The sequence below is a fragment of the Nansenia antarctica genome (genome assembly GCF_963989245.1).
Source record: "Nansenia antarctica genome assembly, chromosome: 5".
NCBI classification, from domain to species: Eukaryota; Metazoa; Chordata; class Actinopteri; order Argentiniformes; family Microstomatidae; genus Nansenia; species Nansenia antarctica.
Window position 1 is genome coordinate 40,193,153 of NC_137690.1, and position 22,846 is coordinate 40,215,998.

The 22,846-nt window shown below is 46.5% G+C and overlaps 1 protein-coding gene across 1 annotated transcript in view; it reads left to right on the forward strand.

The window, feature by feature from the left end:
* The window catches only part of exoc3l2b (exocyst complex component 3-like 2b), a 55,424-nt gene that overhangs the window by 4,631 nt on the left and 27,947 nt on the right, over nucleotides 1–22,846 (forward strand). Inside the window, exons 2-4 of the mRNA XM_080532799.1 lie at nucleotides 5,807–6,307; nucleotides 6,814–7,043; nucleotides 18,696–19,377. Coding sequence (XP_080388925.1) covers nucleotides 5,829–6,307; nucleotides 6,814–7,043; nucleotides 18,696–19,377 — 1,391 coding nt within the window. The 5' untranslated portion in view covers nucleotides 5,807–5,828. The remainder of the gene's footprint in view (nucleotides 1–5,806; nucleotides 6,308–6,813; nucleotides 7,044–18,695; nucleotides 19,378–22,846) is intronic.

Genomic DNA, 22,846 nt, shown 5'->3' on the forward strand with positions numbered 1-22,846 from the left:
TTTGATGAATCTGCACAAAATAGTGTTAGTTTTTAAATGAAATGAGAAATATATATATAAAAAAAGAATTTAAAAAAATAAAGAGCTGAAAATTGGCATGTGCATATGTATTCACCCCCTTTGTTATGAAGCCCCTAAAAACTTCTGGTGCAACCAATTACCTTCAGAAGTCACATAATTAGTGAAATGAAGTCCACTTGTATGCAATCTAAGTGTCACATGATCTGTCAGTATATACACACCTTTTCTGAAAGGCCCCAGAGGCTGCAACACCTAAGCAAGAGGCACCACCAACCAAACACTGCCATGAAGACCAAGGAACTCTCCAAACAAGTCCGAGACAAAGTTGTTGAGAAGTACAAGTCAGGAGTGTTCATTATTTGTATTAGTTCGCCTGCCATGCAGCTAAATATGTTTTTTAAAAAGCTTGTTGGCAGGACATCAAGGGCACAGGTGGATGTTTTTTTTTAGACGTGACATGATTTTATCTTGGGTGTTAAACTGTGACATGGTTGTTATGTCCATCCTATTTGGGGTTGTTAATGGGGACATGTTTTTCATGCCTGACACAGAAGACCTAATGCCTTGTCTAATGGTTTCTATTTTATTGTTAAATTGTTATTGTTATTGTTAATTGTTTATTGTTATTTATTGAAATTCCTGAGCAATGGGTGTTGGGGGATTTGTTAGTCTGTCAACAGTTCTGGGCCCTATTCCACGAAGCGCGATAAAGTTCTAAGCCTCGATAAAGTTCTAAGCCTCGAAAATGTTAGCTTGCGTTTGGTGCCATCAATGTGGCTCAAATAATTCGCTGCTTGGTTGAGCTCCTTCTGAGTCAGATATAATTAGCCTGGTCCCGACCAGGCTAAAACACAGGCTATAGTCATCCGTGCGTCAAAAAAGGCTCACAGGCGGAAACTAAACCCCGAACGATAGTTCCTCATTGTGTCTTTTAGGAAATATTAGTTCCCACTTCACACGAGATAGATAGATTAGATAGTTTGACTGTGTGATAGATAGATAATTAGATATTTTGAAAGTGTGATCGATCGATAGATAGTTTGATTGTGTGATAGATAACTTGATATTTTGAAAGTGTGATATTAAAAGTGTAAATTAGCCTGCACCATAATTTTATAGCCTACATACTTTTTTAGATGAGATTTTAGATTAGATTCAGACAACGAAATGCAGTAAAAAGTGTGTCCGGAGAGGGATTCGAACCACGTCTAAAAATGATGAATAAATCCTGTGGCAGCGGTCGATACCACTAGGCCATTGTGGCAATATGACGGTTTGTAGCCTGCTGCTGATATCACCACAGTAGTAATATTCATTTATTAAAATATGAACATATAACAATAACTGGGGCTAGTATGACCTACGCATTTAATCGGTCAGCAATTTCTTGCCAAACCATTTCCCTCGCCTTGTTAATTGCGGCAGTATTGCACTATTTTACATCTTATTTTTCCGTCTTCATAAAGATCAATAATTCGGGAATGCTGCGCAAATGTAGTGCCCCTGCAGAGTGGAGTATCTTCATTTCGACAGATCGACTCTTCAGGGCTCTTTATGTCTGCGTGCACGCGCCCATATCGAAGATTTGTAAGCCTGTCTTCTGTGAACACTGATGACACAAGGCTGATCCTCGTTCGAGGAATCACATGAGGCTTGAATTCCAATCTCGAGTTGCCTGAGCGCCGCATTTATTTATAGCGCAGCTAAACTGATCCACCTTTAGTGGAATGGCCCCCTGGGCTTCTTATTTCTAAGTTATAGTTTTGAAGATTCTCTTTATATATATAATAGTGGACTTGAAGGTTTGTTTTTCTCTATCTGCGCTCTGCTTTACGACATTCTCTTTTCTGGGTCTTTACGGATGGGGCAGTTCTCCAGGGGGCTTTTTGCTTACCGGAGATGCATTTGGATCTAATGGGTGCAATATCATCAATGGTTGTTGTGATTTTTAAGTTGAAATCGTGTAGAAGGTCATTTACTGAGGTTGGAATAGACGTTTTTTTTTGGGGGGGGGGGGCTAGGGAAAAAGGCCTGTGTGAACAGTGCACTGGTCTTTTCATTGATATATCATTTGGAAATTGTTTTAGACATAGTTTGAATAACAGGAAAGATATATATGTCAAAGAATATGCAACAATGGTCAAACAGGGCAATGTCAGTTACAACAACATTTGAAATATCTAGGCCTTTGGTGATGATAAGGTCCAGAGTGTGACCTCGATTATGAGTAGGGAGGTTCACATGTTGTTGAAGTTCAAAAACATCTAACAGAACAGAGAGTTCTTTGGCTTTGTTGTCCTCTGAGTTATCTACATGAATATTGAAATCACCAGCAATGATCAGACCATTAAATTCAGTAGTAATGATGGAGAGAAGATCTGTAAGTTCATTAAAGAAGCTTGGGTGGTCTGTATACAATTATTAAAAGAATTCGAGTGGAACATTTAAAAACAACAGAAAGATATTCAAATGATAAAAATTCCCATAAGGACGTCTGTTTGCAGTTAAAACTGTCTCGGAAAAAAGACATCTAAGGTTCTAAAATTGGGTGGTGCTGACTCAATAAGAATTGGTGTCTTGTTATCTTTATCTAACCAAGTCTCAGTTATAAATAAGAAATCTAGTTCATAGGAGCTAATCAAGTCGTTGATTAAGAGAGACTTATTAGCTAAGGATCTGGCATTGAAATTTTCTAGCTTGAGTGGTTTTGTGTTTGGTCTCTATGTGGGCTGTGTGTGGCAGGATACAGAAATTAAATTTGAGGGGTGTATAAAACATTCAAACAAAAAGTATGTTCTGTTACTGATATGAACAGGGATAGCAAGAATTGAGAGTCCCAACTTCACGACATCAGGAATGTCAATGGTATCAACTCTATGGAAGCGGGGACTGTTAGAGCATCAACTGATTATGGGTGTCACCTGGGGGAGGGGGATGGGTGTTGTAGATAGTATCCTGTGGCATTGGGGTAGGGCGATGGGTATTGTTGATGAGGCTGGCATTGTCGATGAGGCTGGCGTCACAGGGAGTGTGGGGCCAGGTGTTGTAGAATGGAGAGTTGCCTGAGATGGAGCAGCTCTCGGGATGAGCTCTACTCCTGTCTTCACCATTTTCTCTAACCTAGCTGAGAAAGGCAGGAACGGCGTGAGTTGGAGGAAGGAGAACTCAGTGGACTCAGTGGATGAGTGTCTCTGGGAGTTTGGGGGAGAGTGGTTTTGGAGGTTGGGAGCAGGGAGGGAGGGTGGGGGGAGAGAAAGGGGGCTGAACTGTGGGGAGAGTTTATCCACTGTGAGCAATTCAGCTGCCTGTGCTGAGTCTGAAGAATCCTGCGCTGTAGGCCTTTCAGTTGGTTCAAGAGCATCGAGGGAAGGGGGAGCAGAGTTTATGAGGTTGTTCTATGGTTGTTGTATGTTTGTTCATTATTTACTCACCTTTTATTGACGTAGAAAAGTTATTATATTTTATAATTACAGATCATTATTTATTGATGACTGTCTAGATCAGTGTAGGTACTGTAGACCATTGTGACAGATGAGCTATAGTGTACATCGATCACTTCAGAACTTTTTCCAAGGTGCCGCTTTCAATTTCTCTACCAAAATAGCTGTATCTATCGTTCTCCCATAGTTTATGAACCATGGGCACACACACACACACACACACTCACTCACACAAGGTGGAAGTGATTTCAGCGTCGTCCCTTCCCACTGTCACCAGCCGTAAATATCCCAGCACCCTCCTGGCTTAGTATGCCAGGAAGTCCATGCTGAGGGGACAAACATGTTTCCTTAGACAGGGTCAAAGGGCATCAAAGACTGTAACACATACCAGTAACCAAGTTGAATGGTGATCCGAAAGATAATGAAAGTGTGACGTCCCAGAACCTGAACCACCCAGTCACAGCTAGACCATAATGACCAAGGTGGTGCATACAGTCACAGCTACCTATCACCATCGGAACCTGTCACCCTGGTCCTGTTTAGAAGTGTTTCCTGTTAATGTTTTACCACAGAGACTCTTCACAGAAAAATCATTGCTGTTAACTGTCCTGGCGCCCCGCTGGTGGAACAAGCTGCGCACTGCTGTTGGGACTGCAGAGTCACTCCCGCTCTTCCGTGGTAGATTGACGACCCATGTCTTCATGTCTTCATGTCTTCAGGCTACATCTCAACTGTCCCTCCTAAGACTTCTTCATCCCCACTATCCCCCTGTACAGTTTCTCTACTGTACATTTTTAAAAGAAAATTACCTCTTCCGTCTTCTAGCACTGTAATTGCCAATGGCCCTGGTTCTAGAATAGATTACTTTACTTATGATGACTGATGGATAGATGATTCACTTACTAGACATGTATTTGTAGTAAGTCGCTTTGGATAAATGCCGAAAATGTAAATGCAATTGTCAGATGTGGGAAGTGGGACCTTCCCAGAAGAAAATGGTAAATGGTAAATGGACTGCACATATAGCGCCTTTATCCAAAGCGCTTTACAACGGCCTCTCATTCACCCGTTCACACACACATTCACACACCAATGGTGGCAAGCTACCATGCAAGGCGCCAGCCCGCTCACTGGGAGCAATTTGGGGTTCAGTGTCTTGCCCAACGACACTTGGCTCGAGCCTGGGCTCGAACCGCCGATCTGCCAACCTTGCGATCATTAGACAGCGGCTCTACCTCCTGCGTCACAGCCTCCCCCAAATCAGTAGTTGTCTCCATGTCAGCTGTGTCCATAGATATGTTATCAGGCACTAAAGTGAACAAAGACACGTGTGTGACATAATGTGATCTATTCATGCCCAATTTTATGGGAGCAATTGTATGGACAAGAAATGGTTGGGGTCAATAAAGTTAATTAATCATTACACACAGCTGTAGAGTACAATACACACACCCAACATTGTTAAGCGAGGTGCAGATGAATGAAGGAGTCACACCATTGATTAGTCCCTTTGCTTCACATTGAATAAAAGTTTAATTGATTTCAAGTTGAATGTTAATTCGTTAAAAAGAAGCAATGGAAGTAGGAGATTGTGAGACTACATATTTGACACATCAGTAGTTTCAAGTTTCAAGTTTATTGTTACGTCACATTACACAAGTTTAAGAGAGTAAATAGGATTCGGTTTCTGACAATAGATAAGACAGTGGTGGTGCAACTAGTGATAATAGATAGTTCAGTAGTAAAGTGGCTGTGAGCTTAAGGTTTCCGTAGTCCGTATAAATGGGGTGTGCTTGGGGAAGTTAGTCAATTGTCTACAGTGGGCTTGTTCATGAGCCTGATCGCCTGGGGGAAGTAGCTGTTGGTTAGCCTCTGAGTTTTGGCCCTAAGGCTCCGGAAGAGGCCTTGCCTTTTGGACGGCATCAGTTCGAACAGGCTGTGGTTGGGGTGGCTGGGGTCTAACAGGCTGTGGTTGGGGTGGCTGGGGTCTAACAGGCTGTGGTTGGGGTGGCTGGGATCTTTGATGATCCTTCGGGCTTTGCTGACACACTGTTTGTTGTATACTGTATGTCCTGGATGGAGGCAAGCTCACATCCAGTGATGTGCTCGGCTGTCCGCACCACCCTCTGTAGCGTCTGCGGTTGAGGGCAGTGCAGTTGCCATGCCAGGCAGTGATGCACCCTGTCAATATATTCTCGGTTGTGCTTCTGTAGAAGGCCCGCAGGATCTTCGACCCCATAGTGTACCATGTTCTCCCTGGTTAGTAAATATAGTAAGTATTGTGAGGACAACCTTAACTGTAACTCTCCCTCTCTCTCTCTCCCTCCATGTTCCGTGTTCCTCAGAGTTTAACCCCCGAGTGGAAGCATGCCCATCCTTAAGAACCTCCCGGCGCGGCTGAAAGGAGGCAGGGTGAACGGGGATCTGGAGAACAAGCTCATCCTCCGCAAGATGAGCCTCAACCACAGCCCCTTCGGGGACTCGCCCGGGGACAGCAAAGACTGGGCCCCGGGGGGCAACGAGTGCTCGCTCCTGGACGGCGGCACGCCCGGCGACCGCAACCCCTTCGAGGACGAGGAGGACGAGAACGAAGCCAACGAGGTGAAGAGGGTGGGCTCGGGGAAGGGCTCCTTCAAGGGCACGTTGGACCGCATCCGCGGCGTCTCCCCGCTGAAGACTCTGGGTAAGCTGGGCAAGGGGCTCCGCATGTCGGCCCGCAGCAGCAAAGGCACCGCCACCCCGTCCCCCCAAGGGTCCCTAGTGGGCAGCAGCAAAGGCACCCCCTCCCCCTCCCCCTCGACCAGGAAGAAGAAAGGCCGGAGGAGCTCGGAGGGAAGCCTTCTCAGGTATGGGGGGGGGGGGTTGTGAGAGATCGAACCGAGTTATGAGAGATTGGATCTGACCAGTATGGCAACGATCAGTATGAAGGTCTGGTCAACCATTTGTTGATGCAATGCTCAACGCTGGTGTTTGCACTGTCATGTGTTCAACACAGCTAAGATCTAGCCTAAGCACTCACACCCAGCACACATTGCTCTTGAGTGCTTCAGTAGGTCTGACACCACAAACCATCCTCCTAACCCGTTCCTTTGCCCTGTCAGCAGTCTATGAACAAGGACACAAGTTTAATTTTTGATGTAGCCACTACCAAATTCGGGTATCAAATGGAATAAAAAGAAGCAGCATCCGCACACTCAAAACTGTGCAAAAATCTATGTCGGGCCTGAAGAAGGTCTATGAAAGACCAAAAGTCTGCGCAATAAAAACATGGATTTTTGCACAGTCTTGAGTGTGCGGATGCTGCCTCTTTTCAAAGTCCTCGATCCTTGAGACTCCCTCCTCTGCTTTCCAGATTTGCGGGGAAATGCCGGGAGAGTCTCCGCAAGGAGAGCCTGCCCAACGGAGAGCTGTGTTCAGAGAGCGAGGGCGACTCCTCCAGCCGTCGGCTGTCCTTCATGAAGATGGTCGGTCTGGGCAAACTGAAGAGGGAGTCCATGGCGGACCACTCGTCTCAGGGGCCCGAGGAGGACACGGTGGAGGAGGAGCTGGTGGAGGAGGTGAAGCCCAGGGAGCCCCTCTCAGGTAACGGCACCGAACCCAAACTGGACCGTCTTTGGTCGCCGCTCTACGAGGCCAGCACAGCACAGCACAGCTTGACTCGGCTCAATTTGCAGTCGTGTGTCAAGGGGTATCAGTGTGGCATAGAGTTACTTTGGGGTCAGACAGTCCAGGGTGTCTCGCCCTCTTTTGCAGTGGATAAGCTCTGGTTCTTGGGATGTTGCTGACAGGTCTATCCGAGGGGCCGCTAGCTAACACAGATGTAGACAAGGTTTTCCGAGGAGGGAGGAGTGGCAATTGAAGAACACACCTGAGTGTCCCAGTGTCCTAGAACCATGACCTTTATGTCTTTCCCCTCTTCCCAGTCATTCCTGTCACAATCCCTGCAGTAGAGTATGCTACTATTGACAGAACAGAGATGATGTTATCAAGGTTTCAATGTCTGGGCTATTTTGGGCTCCTCGGTGGACAATGGAGGAAAGATGTTGGGTTGGATAGAGAGGAGGGGACTGGGTCCAACTAGGCCACGAAGACCATGTGGTCATTCCCACAGAGAACATTACAGGGTTCCCCACACTTACAGAATACCAGTGTGCTTGAGTGTACGTAAAAAAATAACACAGGCCTTGATTTTGTGAGTTTGAACTTGGTATATAAGAAACAGAATAGAAGGGATAATTTAAGTGCTGGTTAATTTTACTGTCAGCAATGTCAAGCAGACCCAGGTGAGTTTCCATCCATTACCCAGCCTGTCCCCTCTGGGGACTAGAGTTAAGGCCAATGCTGGTAGCAACAGCCGCTACCTGCTAGCCATGTTTACCAAATACACAGTGCCCTGGACCATACTCACAGAAAACAGGCGCATTATAAAGTGCTGAGGAATCAGAACTCAGACAAGTTGACTCTGTGTCGATGGCCTTTTAGTAAGCAATGATTTGAAATGGGATTTAAAATACCATCGGATCATGCTCAAATGTCACTGGTGACGTGCATGTTTAGGCGCTGTTGAGTTAATGCCTCGATTGTTAAAGCCCCAGGACAAGCCACGCATTCTGACTCTTTATATAAGCAGAGATGATGCTCCCTGATAGGGGCACCGTTTTTACCTGCATGACAAGGATCTGTTGCGTCACCAAGGCCAGCGAGGCAAGACAGAATCTGGGACATAATATGGGCTGTCAAAGCATGAGAGGGTTGCACCTCTATGTCACCATGCATGAGTGGAGTATGGAGAGCAATGAAAGAGAGATCCAGTGTGTGTGTGTGTGTGGGGGGGGGGGGTTGGGATTAATGCCCCAAGTGTGTGGTTTCAGCCATGTGTGTTATTTCTGGTGGTGAACTCTTCATCTGACCCACACAACTTAGCTGTGTTTTATTTGTTTATGTCTGTGTGTTTGTTTGGGAGGGGGGGGTTAAACACCCTCTGGCATTCTTTGTTCTCTCAGCTGTCAGCACAAACTTTGGTGCCGTGGTACGCACGCACACACACACACGCACACACACACACACACACACACACACACACACAAGCGCGCACACACACAAGTGCACACACACATTACACATTGTTTATGTGTACATTGTGTATTAGCAAAAACTGTTGTAAAGGGGCTTCAACATGGGAACACGCTTTGTTTCTAAACTACTGTGTCTGTGACTGCGTGTGTGTGTGTGTGTGTGTGTGTGTGTGTGTGTATGTGTGTGTGTGTGTGTGTGTGAGAGTGTCTGTGTGTGTGTGTGTGTGTGTGTGTGTGTGTGTGTGTGTGTGCGTGTGCGTGTGCGTGTGCATGTGCGTGTGTGTCTGTGTGTGTGTGTTTGCAGCCATCAGGATTGTGCCGTTCATTACATAAAGAAAACAAAGTGTTCCCCGTTAGGTAGGGCTGCATTGCTGTGCTCAAGTGTCAGGAAATACCACACTAAGAGAATGTGAGTGACTTCAACTATTTACAAAAACTGTTTCAGTGAAGAACTCTCTGGGTCCCTCGGGACAAATCGTATTTGGCAACAAATACGTAAGTCGCAGCATTCTGAAACTAAATGTTTCAAACTCCAAAGGTGAATAAAATACAGGCCAGACCTGGCTCAAATTGTCTTCAACAATGCCTTGTTTAGCTTGGAGTCAGCTCGGACTATTCCATTGCTTCCAATGCACTAGGCAAACTAAATCAAGCGTCAAGTAATTTCAAGTAAGATATTTGTTACATTTTTAACCTACTCTACTGTTTAACCTATATACATTCCTAACATAGTGTACACCATTCTGTACATACTGTACATTTTTAACATACTGTACATGTATTGGACCCAGGTCTGATACAGACACGAGAGGTTCAAACAAAGGAACCACAAGTTCACTCATATTCCCCCTCCGGGCCTGGAGAGTTCAGTACAGCAGTATCATCTGGTACCAAGCCTCACCACTTCCTTCTAACCTGCAAATGGAATTCCCCTTCTGTCTCCCCCAAGAAGGTGGCAACTTTGCCTCAGGTATTCAACTCTAGAGGTCAGGTGACAACAGAGGATCAAGTCCTCTGGCCCCCTTTGTCCTAACCAGGCTTCTGTAGGGTCACCTATGACACAATCCCTCTCTGGTGACCTTGGCGACAGACCCAGCCTGTCTGTGTGTGTGTGTGTGTGTGTGTGTGTGTGTGTGTGTGTGTGTGAGTCATATCCTCTGATCTGTAGGGTGGACCCTCGTTTGGTTTATAGCTAATTGCGGCACAGACGGCATTCGAGCGCCTTGATAAGGAGGCCGTGGGCTTCTAGTGAATGATTTCCAGGGCCGACCATTTTACAGCACCAAGGTCCCCTGCTCCATAAAGCCATAACTCCCGGCGCAGTAGCTTCTGTAGAAACAGTATCCATGTTGGGTGTCCTAGCAACAAATAGTTTTGCAATATACAGTATCATAGCAACGAATAATAAAAATAAAGTGTTAATATGACCTTGGGTCACCTGCTGTCTGTCTCACTTGTATGACTCAGACATGGCTCAAATCATCTAGAAGAATCCTTTCCGATGCTTTGAGCGTTTACTTCCTGGTTCGCCAGAGTGTTGCGGGGTTAGCACTGATGAGGCTATTCCATTGGTTCAGTCGCACAAGGCAAACACAATCAAGCGCAGATAAGCTAAACGTAGTATGACCATGTGCGTAAGTGTGTTTGTCCTTGCTCTTAAAGTGAAGTGGATCAAGTGTCATGTGTCTTCTTACGTGTTTACACTGGAAAATCTGGCAGCAGATTGCATTTACATTGAAACATTTGTCATTTTTGGCATTTAGCAGACGCCTTTCTCCAAAGCGACTTACTTTTGAATCATCTATCCATCAGTCATTGCAAGAAAAGTAATCCCTGCTCGGGGCCAGGGGTAGAAAACTGTACACCGGGGTAGAGGGGATGAGTTTCAGGAGGGACAGTCGAAGCGTAGCCTGAAGAGATTGAAATAGAACAAGCCATCAGTGAGTTAAATTCATGTATCATCACATAAGCAGCAGAGTCTCTAAATTTTTCTGCCACAGGTGAAACAGAAGGAGAGCACATTTCATATGTTTCACATTTCACAAGTCCGATTACGGTCTAAAGCGACGAGGAGAGAGAGAGGAGGCTGAGTGAACGTTGGCAGATCTTATTCTTGGGATGAGTGAATAAGTGATCAGTCCCAGGCTTCCTGGGGCGGCTCCCTCTGCTGAGGGGACGGGCCTGGGAGGAGGCCACCGCTGCTGTCACTTAGAGACGGAGGCCACCGGGTCACTGCTCTCCAGAGGGGCCTGGATGGAGCCCTGCCCCAGGCCCTGCCCCAAGGCCTTCTCAGGACAGACAAAACACCTCTGCTTTATTATGCCTGAAGTTTGGGGGTTTGAACCAGCAGCACTTTTGGGGGAAACAAAGCGCGAAACAAAAACAACTGCTGGTGCCTTGTTGGAAAAGCTAGCGTCTCCATGCCTAAAAGCTCCATGCCTAAAAGCTGCTATGTATTTTGCACGTCCAGTATTTTGCACGTCCAGTATTTTAAAAAAGTCACAGTTTCCAATTTTCTTTACTTCCCCAAAGAGCGAGGGACAGTAAAAGAAGAGATCTGTGGCTTTCGGCCGTCCGCAGAGAGTCCTGACAGACGTGCCGTGTAAATCCCTAGAAGAGAGGGTTACGTTTGTTTTCTTAAGATAGAATAATGAATGAATCTTTTCAATGCGCATTTGGCAATGTGATGAACTGTTAATCAGTATATAGCCTGCATAGTATATATAGTATATGTATATATATATATTAAGAGGTTATAGCTAGATAGCTACGATTTAACATCAAAATAATGAATTGCAAACTATAGCCAAAACTAGGGCCTTGGGTGAAGCTATTTATTTTATTTTTTTTACTGCCCCAGACACGCTGATGAGAAGATATGAAGCATGAAGATATGAAGGCATGAAGATATGAAGGCATGAAGATATGAAGCTGCCTCTTGTCTAGAGAAAAGACAGGAGAGGAACATGTATTCTACTTTTTGCATATGTTGGCTGGATAAAATGAGGGCTGAGCCCTGGCAGTGTAGAGGTGATGGCTGGTGTTTGGAGGGGGAGGATCTTAGATGGGTAAGGGCAGCATGATAAACTCTAGCTGTTGTGAGTTCATTGGATAGAGATTTTTTTTATTTTTTTTATTTTTTTTCATGAGCGGGAAGAGAGGGAAGGATCATATTTCATGCTTGGCACCCTCGGACAATATCCCCCTGTGTGAGGCTTACAGCAGCATGACTGTAGTAGAGGTTCTCGTGGCAGTCTTGCAGGTGCATTCTGACCCGGCAAAATTTGAGTAGGGAACAAAGATCATCCAGTCTTGCTTAGTCAGCGGCTTTCGCTCAAGTGCTGGTTTTTCTTTCAATCCTTTTGGGAAAGAGAAAGCATGATTTTTTTGGTGTCCATCCTTCAATTCCTGAAGGTAAAGTTACATACGTTAGTTCATGATCCCATAGGCAGGCCCCAGAAACATAAGCATTCTTGTGGTTTGTGCTGGGGAAGGGTGTAGCCGCATGTCTTTACATTAGCAGAGTGTGTTCCTTATGGCCGGCTAACAGGGTTCTAAGTGGAACAAAAAGACCAGTGTTCCCTCTGCTTCTGTCTAGCTTCGCTAAGCGCCCGTTCCAGGCTGATGTCAATCATCTGTGCTTTTATTTCAGTCCTGGATATGTATACGCCGTCAAAACTGTGCTGCTCTCCCAACATCTGGCAGCCCAGACACAGTGTTATTTCAAGGGGGATATACATTACCATCTGGTTACAATCGTGAGCCGAGCCATTGACCTCTGACCTCAAGGCTTTGGGGCTAGCTGAGGCACGGTACGCTAATTGTCCCGGCGGGGGTCGTCTGATATGGTCACACCCTGATGGCTATAGTAGCACCAGGAGGATTAACACCACCGTGCCCATTGTGCTAGGATAGTTTTATTAGCATTCAGTGTTTACATTTTCGGAACGCCCTTCATCCCCCCCCCACCCCACCTCCTCCCTGTGTTCAGAGTTTTACCCAGACGTGTGTTACCTTGTTATGACCTTGTTAAATGTGTCTCATGATCAGGCCCTCGCTACGCGTCACCGCCTCCCCTCTCTTTCTGACGCAAGGCCCTCTGGGTGGAGGTGGGGACCGTCGTCGTGTGGAGGTTGACTGTTCCTTGAACAGTCACCAGGCACCTCCCCACTCTTTTGAAAGGAGACGTGTCTGACTGACTGGCTGCATTGTTGCTTTATATGTAGATTTGTCCTTCCGCAAAGTTGGCACAAGGACTCCGGTGGCCATGGCGGTGTGTTGGGGAGGTGGGGTTGGGGTGGTGGGGTTGTGTAGGTTGATCTGTGATGCGCCTTCGCTGACGGCCTAGAAGAGAGTCCCCAAAGTGGCATCACCCACCCGCCCGCCTACCCTCCTTCCTGGGGTCGTTGTGTTCAGTCACAAACGACCATTGGAGGAGGAGGAAATGACATAATTTCCTGCCTGGCTGCGCTGCCTGAGAGGACAGTGTGTAATTACAACCCCACTTCTCCTGGAGGAGCCAATAGGAGGATGACTTATAGGCAGGGGAGGTTGGGATTGTTGTTGAGTTTGACACCTGATCTCAGCATCAAGCGTCAGCATTCAAGATACAAGATTGTCTTTTATTGTCACACCACCGATGTTGGTGGGATGTGTTTCGGTATGGTGGGCCACTGGAGATGGTGGGGAGTTCTATACTCACTGACACATACAGCAACCATGCCTTCCGAATCACTCCCCCCATTCACTCATAGATAGTCAACACAAGTGATAGCTGTCTTCTGCCTTGTGTCTTACAGCCTCCTCCACACATGTGACATGGTCTGGTGAAAAAGTCCGTATGCTGGCAATTCTCAAGTCCCGCAAATGACAAAAAAGTGATTTTAGGACGTGTTCAAAAGCAAGGACTGTGTGATTATCTAATTATGTGTAGTTATGTGTTTTTAGCATGTTGATGTTTCAAATGTAAAAAAATGTGGCATTTATCAGACACCTTATTCCAAAGCGATTTTACAATCAATACATTTGACTAAGAATTGAATCATCTATCCACCAGTCATAGCAGGAAAATTAATCTATGCTCAAGCCAGGGGCCATTGGCAGTCGTCATGCTAGAAGAAGGACGATTATTTATGTATTTATTTTAATTATTATTATTAATTGACACTGGAGAAACAGTACAGGGGGGAAGTAGGTGTCTCTGGAGGAACAGTTAAGGTGTAGCCTAAAGAGATGAGTCTTCAGTCTCCGACGGAAGATGGTGAGTGATTCTGCAGTTCTGACAGCCATGGGAAGCTCGTTCCACCAGCAGGGAGCCAGGGTAGTGAAGAGACGTGACCAGGCAACACAACTGCTCTGTTGGCGTAAAGGTGGTGTGGCCAGTCGGCCAGCAGTGGTGGAGGAGTGGAGTGAACGGGCTGAAGTTTGGGGGGTGACCATTGCTTGCAGCTAGGCAGGGGTTGTCCTTTTTGCTGCCTGGTAGGTGAGCACCAGGGTCTTGAATCTGATGCAAGCTGCTATCGGGAGCCAGTGAAGGGTGCGAAGGAGGAAACATGAGAGAATTTGGGGAGGTTGAACACCAGACGGGCGGCAGCATTCTGGATGAGCTGCAGAGGTCTGATGGCGGAGGCGGGAAGCCCTCCCAGGAGTGTATTGCAGTAGTCAAGGCGGGAGATGACCAGTGACTGGACCAAGAGTTGAGCTGCTTCTCTGGTGAGGAATGGACGTATCCTTCTGATGTTGTAGAGGAAGAATCTGCAAGACTGTGCTGTCACTGCAATGTTCTCCACACAGGATAGGCGGTTGTCCAGGATCCCACCAAGATTTTTGGCTGTCTGGGAGGAGGTTTCAATAGAGTTCTCATTGTGATGGAGAAGTCTTGGAGAGGGCAGGCTTTCCCAGGGAGGAAGAGTAGCTCAGTCTTGTTAAGGTTGAGTCTGAGGTGGCGGGCTGACATCCATGTAGAGATGTCATTGAGACATGCAGAGACATGTGTTGCCACATGTAGGTCAGAGGGGGGGAAAGACAGGAAGAGTTGAGTGTCATCTGCGTAGCTGTGGTAGGAGAACCCATATGAGGAGATTACCGAGCCAAGAGACTTGGTATAGAGGGACAACAGTAGGGGCCCTAGGACAGAGCCCTGGAGTACCCCAGTGGTGAGGGTTCATGGAGAAGACAACGATCCTCTCCAAGTCACCTGGTAGGAGCGACTCGCCAGGTAAGAAGCAAACCAGGAGAGTGCAGTGCCAGAAGAGATGCCCAGTTCTGAGAGGATGGAGAGAAGGATCGGGTGGTTAACTAGTCGAAGGCAGCAGACATGTCCAGAAGAATGAGGAGAGGGAGGCAGCTAGAGCGGAGTGGTGTGCCTCCGTGACAGCATGGAGAGCAGTCTCAGTAGAGATCTCAGCCTTAAAGCCGGATTGGTGGGGGTCCAGGAGATTGTTCTGAAGGAGATAGTCAGACAGTTGTTTAGATGCAGCGCGTTCAAGGGATTTAGAAAAGAAGGAGAGAAGGGATACTGGTCTGTAGTTGTGGACAGCAGACGGGTCAAGGGTTGGTTTCTTGAGGAGAGGCTTGACTCTGGCTGTCTTGAAGGCAGCTGGGACAGATCTGGTGGATAGGGGGCAGTTGATTACGGTGGTAAAGAAAGGAAAGAGGTAATTGGAAATGGAATGGAGAAGGGGGGAGGGGATGGAATCGAGAGGGCAGGTGGTTGCCCGCTTAGATGTGATCAGTGTTAGAATATCATCAGAGGAGAGGGCGGAAAGAGATGATAAGCCAGAGACTGAGTGTAGTGCAGAGGGTTTGGAGGGGGTGTTAGCAGTGTGGTGGGAGGAGGAGAGAAGGAGCTGCTAATGTCATCAACCTTTTTTTCAAAGTAGGTGACAAAGTCATCGGCAGACAGGAGGGAAGAAGGAGGGGGACTATTGGAATGATAGTAGGACACTTTAGCAGCTGATGCAGAGGAGGCATAGTTGGAGAGGAGAGAGTGATAAAGGTTTAGGTCATCAGGGAGGCCGATTTTTCTCCATCTCCTCTCCTCTAATTTTAATTTTGCCATTTAGCAGACGCTTTTATCCAAAGCGACTTACAATTACGAATTACAGGGACATTCCCCCTGGAGTAACTGAGGGCTAAGTGCCTTACCCAAGGGCACACTAGTAGTGGTGTGGCTTCAGGCGGGATTTGAACTCACAACCTTCCGATCCCAAGTCCAACTCACTATCCACTAGACCACCACTACCCCGTACTACTCCTCTCATGCTCTCAGCATGTAGCGTTTCAAAGAGCCAAGGAGCATGTGAAGAGGATCGTGCTTCAAGGTCAGTGGACAGAGGGAGTCGAAGGATGAGCGGAGAGCAGACAGGAGGGTGGAGGATTCTGAATTGGTGGATAGAAGGAAGAAGGATTCAACAGAGCTACCCTCTGTGGAGGATAAGACAGAGGAAGAGAGAGTGGTGGGGAAGAGGGTAAGTAGGTTGTGACGAGAGGCTACAAAGTGGTTAGAGACTGACTGGGAAGATGATGTTCTATCAGCCTGTTGTGATGTGCTAAACATGCAGTTAGATGTTCATAGCGATGTGCTTTCTTAGTTGCTAGTTAGCTTACCAACGTGATGGTAGCAAACACCTCTGTTTTGATTCGGGATTTGGTTTGAGGTGTACCAATGTTCAAATAAGAATATCTTCTTCAACTATTTTCAGATTTCAATGCATGACATATCATTTGAAACCTTAAATGCACTTTCATAATCTGTAAAAACTTGGGGACTTTTTCACCAGACCCTGTCACATATAACACACTCACAGCATACTTTTGAAGTTAGCATACAAACTGTTACCATAGCATTGGTTGAAAATAAACTGCAATACTAATTCAGTCATCTGCTAATAATAGCTCTTTAGGTCTGATTGATTTCTTTATTAAAAAAAAGTTCCTTTATCTTCGTTTTGACTTTAGGTGTTGTGGGAGTGTTCTTATTCAGTGATCTTTGGATCAGTGAGTTAATGAACAACTAAGACCTTGAGACCATTCCCTCATTTGTCCTGATGGGCTTTTAGAAAATGGCCGCCATTGAACTTTAGCTTTTGTTACCTTCCCGCCACACTCAAGAATGTGTATAGAATTGCCAACTCCCATAACCTAGAAGTTAATCAACAAGTGTACTTTGCCGTCCAATGAATGCTCAGTCAACTTTACTCAACTTTGACAGCCAGAACAGTAATACATGTCAATGGGACCGAGTGTAACTGAATGCCAGCTAGAAAGTAAAATCTAAACATTTTGTAACAAGCCAAATCGACCAATATGGGCATATTATACATTATGCATTCTTATGAAAGGGTGATTTTGTTTTCACATAGCAGTGTCAAACAGTGGACAGTTTGGTTACAATCATTGATTAAATCATGTTGACGACATTCAGACATGAGAAACACCACTAACGTGGTAATGTTAAAGGGCTGGCAGACACTACCGTCAGTACAGTCTGGTCCTGTGGGTTAGCTTCGCCCAGAGGCTGAGAAGTGATGTCAGAGCTGAGTGTCTGGTGATTTCAATGGAACTGGTCAACTGGTTTTATGACTGATTTAAAACCTTTCTCTCTCATTCTCTCTCTCTCTCTTTCTCTCTCTCTCTCATCGTCTCTCTCTACCTCCCTCTCTCTCTCCCTCCCTCTCTCTCTCTCTCTCATCGTCTCTCTCTCCCTCCTCTCTCTCTCTCTCTCTCTCTCTCTCTCACCGTCTCTCTCTCCCTCCCTCTCTCTCTCTCACCGTCTCTCTCTCCCTCCCTATCTCTCTCTCTCTCTCACCGTCTCTCTCTCCCTTCCTCTCTCTCTCCCTCCCTGTCTCTCTCTCTCCCTCCCTCTCTCTCACAATCTCTCTCTCTCCCTCCCTCTCTCTCTTTCTCTCAATCTGACGACATCAGAGTGAGCAGTAAGATCAGTTCAGTGTGCGAGGTGGGGTTCTAACATCTGTATTATGCACTTAAGGGAAGTCTCTTTGGAGCCAGGATACTGTGTCGTTTCCCTGGAAAGCCCATTTCACCACTGATGCAATATAGTACTTTGCGTGATGTAACCGTCCAGGACCAGCTCTCTCCTAACTCTTCCTGAGTGGATGAAAGAGGCCCCAACGTGATGGAATAGCATCAAAGACATGATTGGTCATTCTGCGGGAATCCATGACAATGTATGAGTCGGTTCTCTATAATTGAATCTGTAATGAATTCTAATTGGTGCTGATCTAGGAGTTCTTCCTTCATCTAGAGTACAATTTGAAGTGTGCTTGTAGGAGACCGTATTCCGAATCACACCAGACACAATTCAAACATACAAAAGAAACTGGTCCTTCAAGCCTCTCTGGTGGACCTGCTGATCAGTTCTTAGTTGCTGGTTCCAGAACGTGCTGCCAGTGGGCGTGAGACTTCACCCCTCTATGGTTCCCTGGTAAACTCTTCCTCCGAATACCTCAACAGTAGACTGCCGCTGTTGACCATGTACAAGGCCACCAATCTGATGGAATGGTGTCAATATAAAAGGATGCTTGTACACTTGATTAGTCATTCTGTGGGAATCTATGATAATTTATGTCTGGCGTTATGTCTTGCCCCCTGACGGGGTCTTTGAAGTGTGCAACAGAAGAAGAGATGAGAACTCCTCCGCCTCCAGAGGCTTGGCTCACCCCGGAGACAGCCTTGCCAAAGTGAACAACACACATCTGCTTCTCAGGCTTGGAGCACAGGGCTTCTCTCTGAGAACTAATAGGGAGATATGAGATATGGATAGGGATGTGAGACCCTGCGTCACACGTGCACTATGGCTCAGCCTGTACCTGGATGGGGAAACACACATCACTCTTTCACACATCACAAACACAGAACAGAAAAAGTATTTTAGGATTATTTCCTATTTTACAGAACATATTATCTCATGTCATGGAATAGTAGGCTATAGGGTCTCGTGTCAGAATGTTTAAGGGGTTTTCTAAATGTGTCCGTTTTGCTGACGAAATAAACTATACTTGTTTACTTGCAGCAAGCATTTTGTCTTAAATGGAGTTGTGTTGACTAATAAACTGGACATGGCACCACAAGAATATGATATCAACATGAAAGCCTGTCGTGTAGATTAATGCTTTGTCTTATCACTGTGTCTCCTCAGTGCTGGAGATCCACCAGCTGGTGACCAAGAGAGACCTGTTCCTGGCCGACACACACATCCTGGAGCTGGAGCAGGAGTGTAATGAGGCTGTCGCCAGCACGGCCGCCTCCACCTCCTCTCCAGCAGGTGGCGGCGCCGTGCTGGACGACCTCACCAGCCCCAGCAAAGACGGCGGGCGGCGCAAGGCCAAGGACGTGGAGCTCCTGTACGAGGCCCTCCAGAAGGAGCTGTGGGACGTGGTGAGAGAGTCCCTGCGCTCCCCCACCGCCGGGCCCAACCTGGGCCTCGTGGTCCAGGTGCTGCAGCAGGAGGAGCAGGCCGACCGGGACTGGGCCCAGAGAGAGGCGGCCGCCCCGGGGGGACCGCGGCCCCGGCAGCTGAAGCGGCGGTGGAAGGAGGCGGTGGCGGAGGCGGCATCCGGGAGCTTGCCCCAGGGGACGGAGGTCCAGGACGGGGGGCTGGCGGCGTACCTGGACACGGTGCGGACGCGGGTGGTGGAGGACCTGGGGGCCGTGAAGAGGAACGTGGTGCCGGTGTACCCGGAGGAGTACGAGGCCTTCCAGGTGTACGCCCAAAGCTACCACCAGGCGGTGGCACGCAGGCTGCAGGCCGTCGCAGACGGCCAGCTGCAGATCACAGACATCTACTCTCTCCTGGACTGGCTGTATAACGTCTACAACAGGTGGGGGACGCTGGGGGGGTGGATCTCAATGTTCAAAGTGGCTTCCTTTCACTTGTGTCCTCTCCCTCCTCTGCACTGATCTGAATAGACAGGAACGGTCAAAGCAACATGGTTTGAATGGACATTAGGCGTTCTCTCCAGGTCTCCCATATCAGGGTAGATGAAGGAACAGAGGAGTGAGATGCATCTAGGGACAGGGTCCTCTACTAGAGGTCACTTACTACTCTTTATCATTATTATTATTAATAATAATAATAATAATAAATAATAGTAATAATAATAATAACTATAGAGGTACAATTTCTGTGGAAATTGTGAAGTGTGCTTGCACCGAAACACATCGGGGTATTTAAGCCAAGAAGTATAAATGCTATCCCTTGATATTGAACGTGTAAGTTAAAAGATGAAGAACATTTTGTTAGCTAGCCAACAAACAAACGGCCAGAACGTAAAAACTATGCATGTTATAGCTTAGATATTCAAATGCTGAGTGACAGTGTGAAGAGATGAACATGTTGATGTCAGTGTATGTGGACTAGGGCTGCATGATTTGGGGAAAAACATCTAATTGCGATTATTTGGACAGATATTGCGATTGCGATTTAATTTGCGATTATTCTTTTTTAAAGCGACCCAACAGACGTTTTTGTAAAGTGTGGCCATATCTCCGGCTAGGAAGGTCGTATCAACGTGCAGTTTGTTTGTACGTCTTCAGGGGACTGAGGAGAATTGGCTCCCTCCTCTAGCACCCCCACAGCCCGAGCCACCGCTGGACTGGCCATACAATCTTTCTGCCCGCTGGCAGATGGGCCGCGCTTGTTTTGGGCCGGTCGGGCCGCCTGCCCCCCCCCCCCCCCCCCCCCCCAAAAAAAAAAAAACAAAAAAAAACTAGCGCGGCCCAAAATAGCGCGGCATCAACTAGCGCTGAATCAAGCGGCGGCCCCCGTTTATACTAACACATGGGCTGGCCCAATCACATGCTTAGGCCCTGCTGTCCATCGGTCCCCTCCCCCACTCTGATCCCTCGGCCGACAACCCAAGTACAGTGTCATGTTCGTAGATAACATAGTGAAAGGGGGTGCCCAGAAAATTAGGGAGAAAAAAAGTAAGAAGCTAGCAGAGGATGCCTCAAAATGTCAGAAACTGACAGATATGTTCTCTGCATCGACTGTGGGGGCTAGGCCTACTACAGCTGCGGCTGCCACAGCAACATCTTTACCGCTAACTAACGTTAGCACTGATGTGCCGTTAGCAATTGAGGAGGAGACAGAGGACACAGCTAGAGAGGTAAGCAATGTTGTTACTTGGTTTTACAAAAGCAAAGTTATGTTAGTCGCTTGCATTGGCCAGATTAAGGGAGCAGCAGCAGAGAATGTCTTATGACTTATGCTAACCCGTACAGGCAGCATGATTGCATTGCGCTTCACCAGGACTTGGCTGGAATTCATGCACACACAATGATCTCTCTCGTGGTGTAACGTTAGTGCTGCTTGGCTGTGGACTCTATAGCTAACGTTAGATGGGGGTGTTCTGCATTTTGTTGCTAGCTAGCAAGTTGAGGTATCACTGTCACTGACATAAATGCAATACCAACAATGGGTGTTAATAATACTTTTTATTTGGAAAAAAAAGATAAAAAAAAAAAAATCTACACTAGCCTAGTTCAGAACTAATGAATGCTTTTTATTGCATGGAGAAATAAAACTCATGCAGTCTGCAACCCAATAATGTTGTCTTGCAACCTTCCATTTGAAATGACTGGGCTTCTGGTGTAACATAATGCAATCATGCAGCCTGTGTGTACATGTAAATGAGAACTTTGCTGATTTTGACAACCAGTTAGTTTACTTCTCTGTCCATGTCTTGTTGAACCAGGTTGAGCTGCTGCTGCCCTCCCCAGAAAAGCAGAGTGTCAGGGAAAGAGAGGAAAAGGAGAGAGAAAAAGATGAAACAGAGGAAACAGAGTGCCACGTTCAGGACTTCAATTACTTTGCCTGTCCTGAGCCTTCCATGCTAGATCACTTTTTAGATTAGGTCGATAGATTGTTGGATTATTAGTCTTTCAGACTGCCAGCATGTTGATCGGCGGTGTCGGACCGATTGTGTTGGGCCGGTCTGAGCCACATGGCAGGGCCTAATTTTTGTCCCAGTCCAGCCCTGGCCCGAGCTACGAGTGAAAGAACTAAACTTACATTGGGTTGCTTTAAAGTTGGGTTGCTTTAAAGTCAAGCTTCAGATTAAAACATGTGATGGAGCATTACTAACCTGACTCAGATGGTTTGTTTCACACAACCATCTAGGAAAGCTTCATTGGAAGCTGTTTGGAAAAGGGCATGTACTTTAAAAAATACTTGGCAGGTGATTGGATGAATCTGTCTATCACCTTCTATCATGGGCTAATTTCAGAGAGCATTACCACATGATACCATCAACCTGTTAACTGCTCTAATTCTAATGCAAGGATGAGAACTTAAAAGATATTAATTGGAACAACATAGTATGTATGTATGGTTTTTTTAAACAGCTGCCATTTTGTTTCTCTCAACAAGTGTAAAAAAAAAAATCTATTCCAATTCCAATATGAAAATACCTTTCTACAAACAAGGTTATTTAATTATGGCTCAGGAGCAGCATCTAAATATTGCACATACTGCAATCAAGTTAAATAAAGTGATAATAAAAATGTCCAGTAAAAAAGAATAGGTCCTTTCTGTAAAAATGTAAATAGATAAAGCAGGAAAGTATACCGTTTGCCGGCAACTCTTCAACTCGTCGTCGTAATGTATGAAGTGCACGGCAGTGGCGGCTGGTGCTAAAATTTTTGGGTGGGGCACAGCAGTGTGGCGGGGGGGTCCTCTTTCGCCCGCGCAGCGCGCGTTTTTTTCCGCGTGCACGGTTTTTTTCCGCGTGCACGCGCATAAACACGCACTGGCGTTACAACCATTGTATAATTTCAACTTTCACCCTTAAAATGACCGTGTGGGCCATGGAGAAGTTACCCTGTCAACTACAGACACTGAGGTGGAAGAGTGACCGGTCTATGGACGTCGGTACGGTCCAATACCCAGTGTCAGACAAGGAGGAAGTCTAGTCAACAAGGCTAGTACAGGCCTCACAGCTACACTCAGGTTAATAAAGGTAGCAGATGAATATGTGTACTATGTGTCTGTGTGACATGGCTACATCAATGAGCAGAGATGAATGCTGCAGTCAGTAGTACAGTACTATCTATTTCATAGACACATGATGGATGATGATGGAGAGTGATGGTGGTCAACACATCACAGCAGGTCAACACATTCAATGATGTATCACAACCAGACCATGTCAGAAACACAACCAGACCATGTCAGAAACACAACCAGACCATGTCAGAAACACAACCAGACCATGACTGTAACACAACCAGACCATGTCTGTAACACAACCAGACCATGTCAGTAACACAACCAGACCATGTCAGAAACAC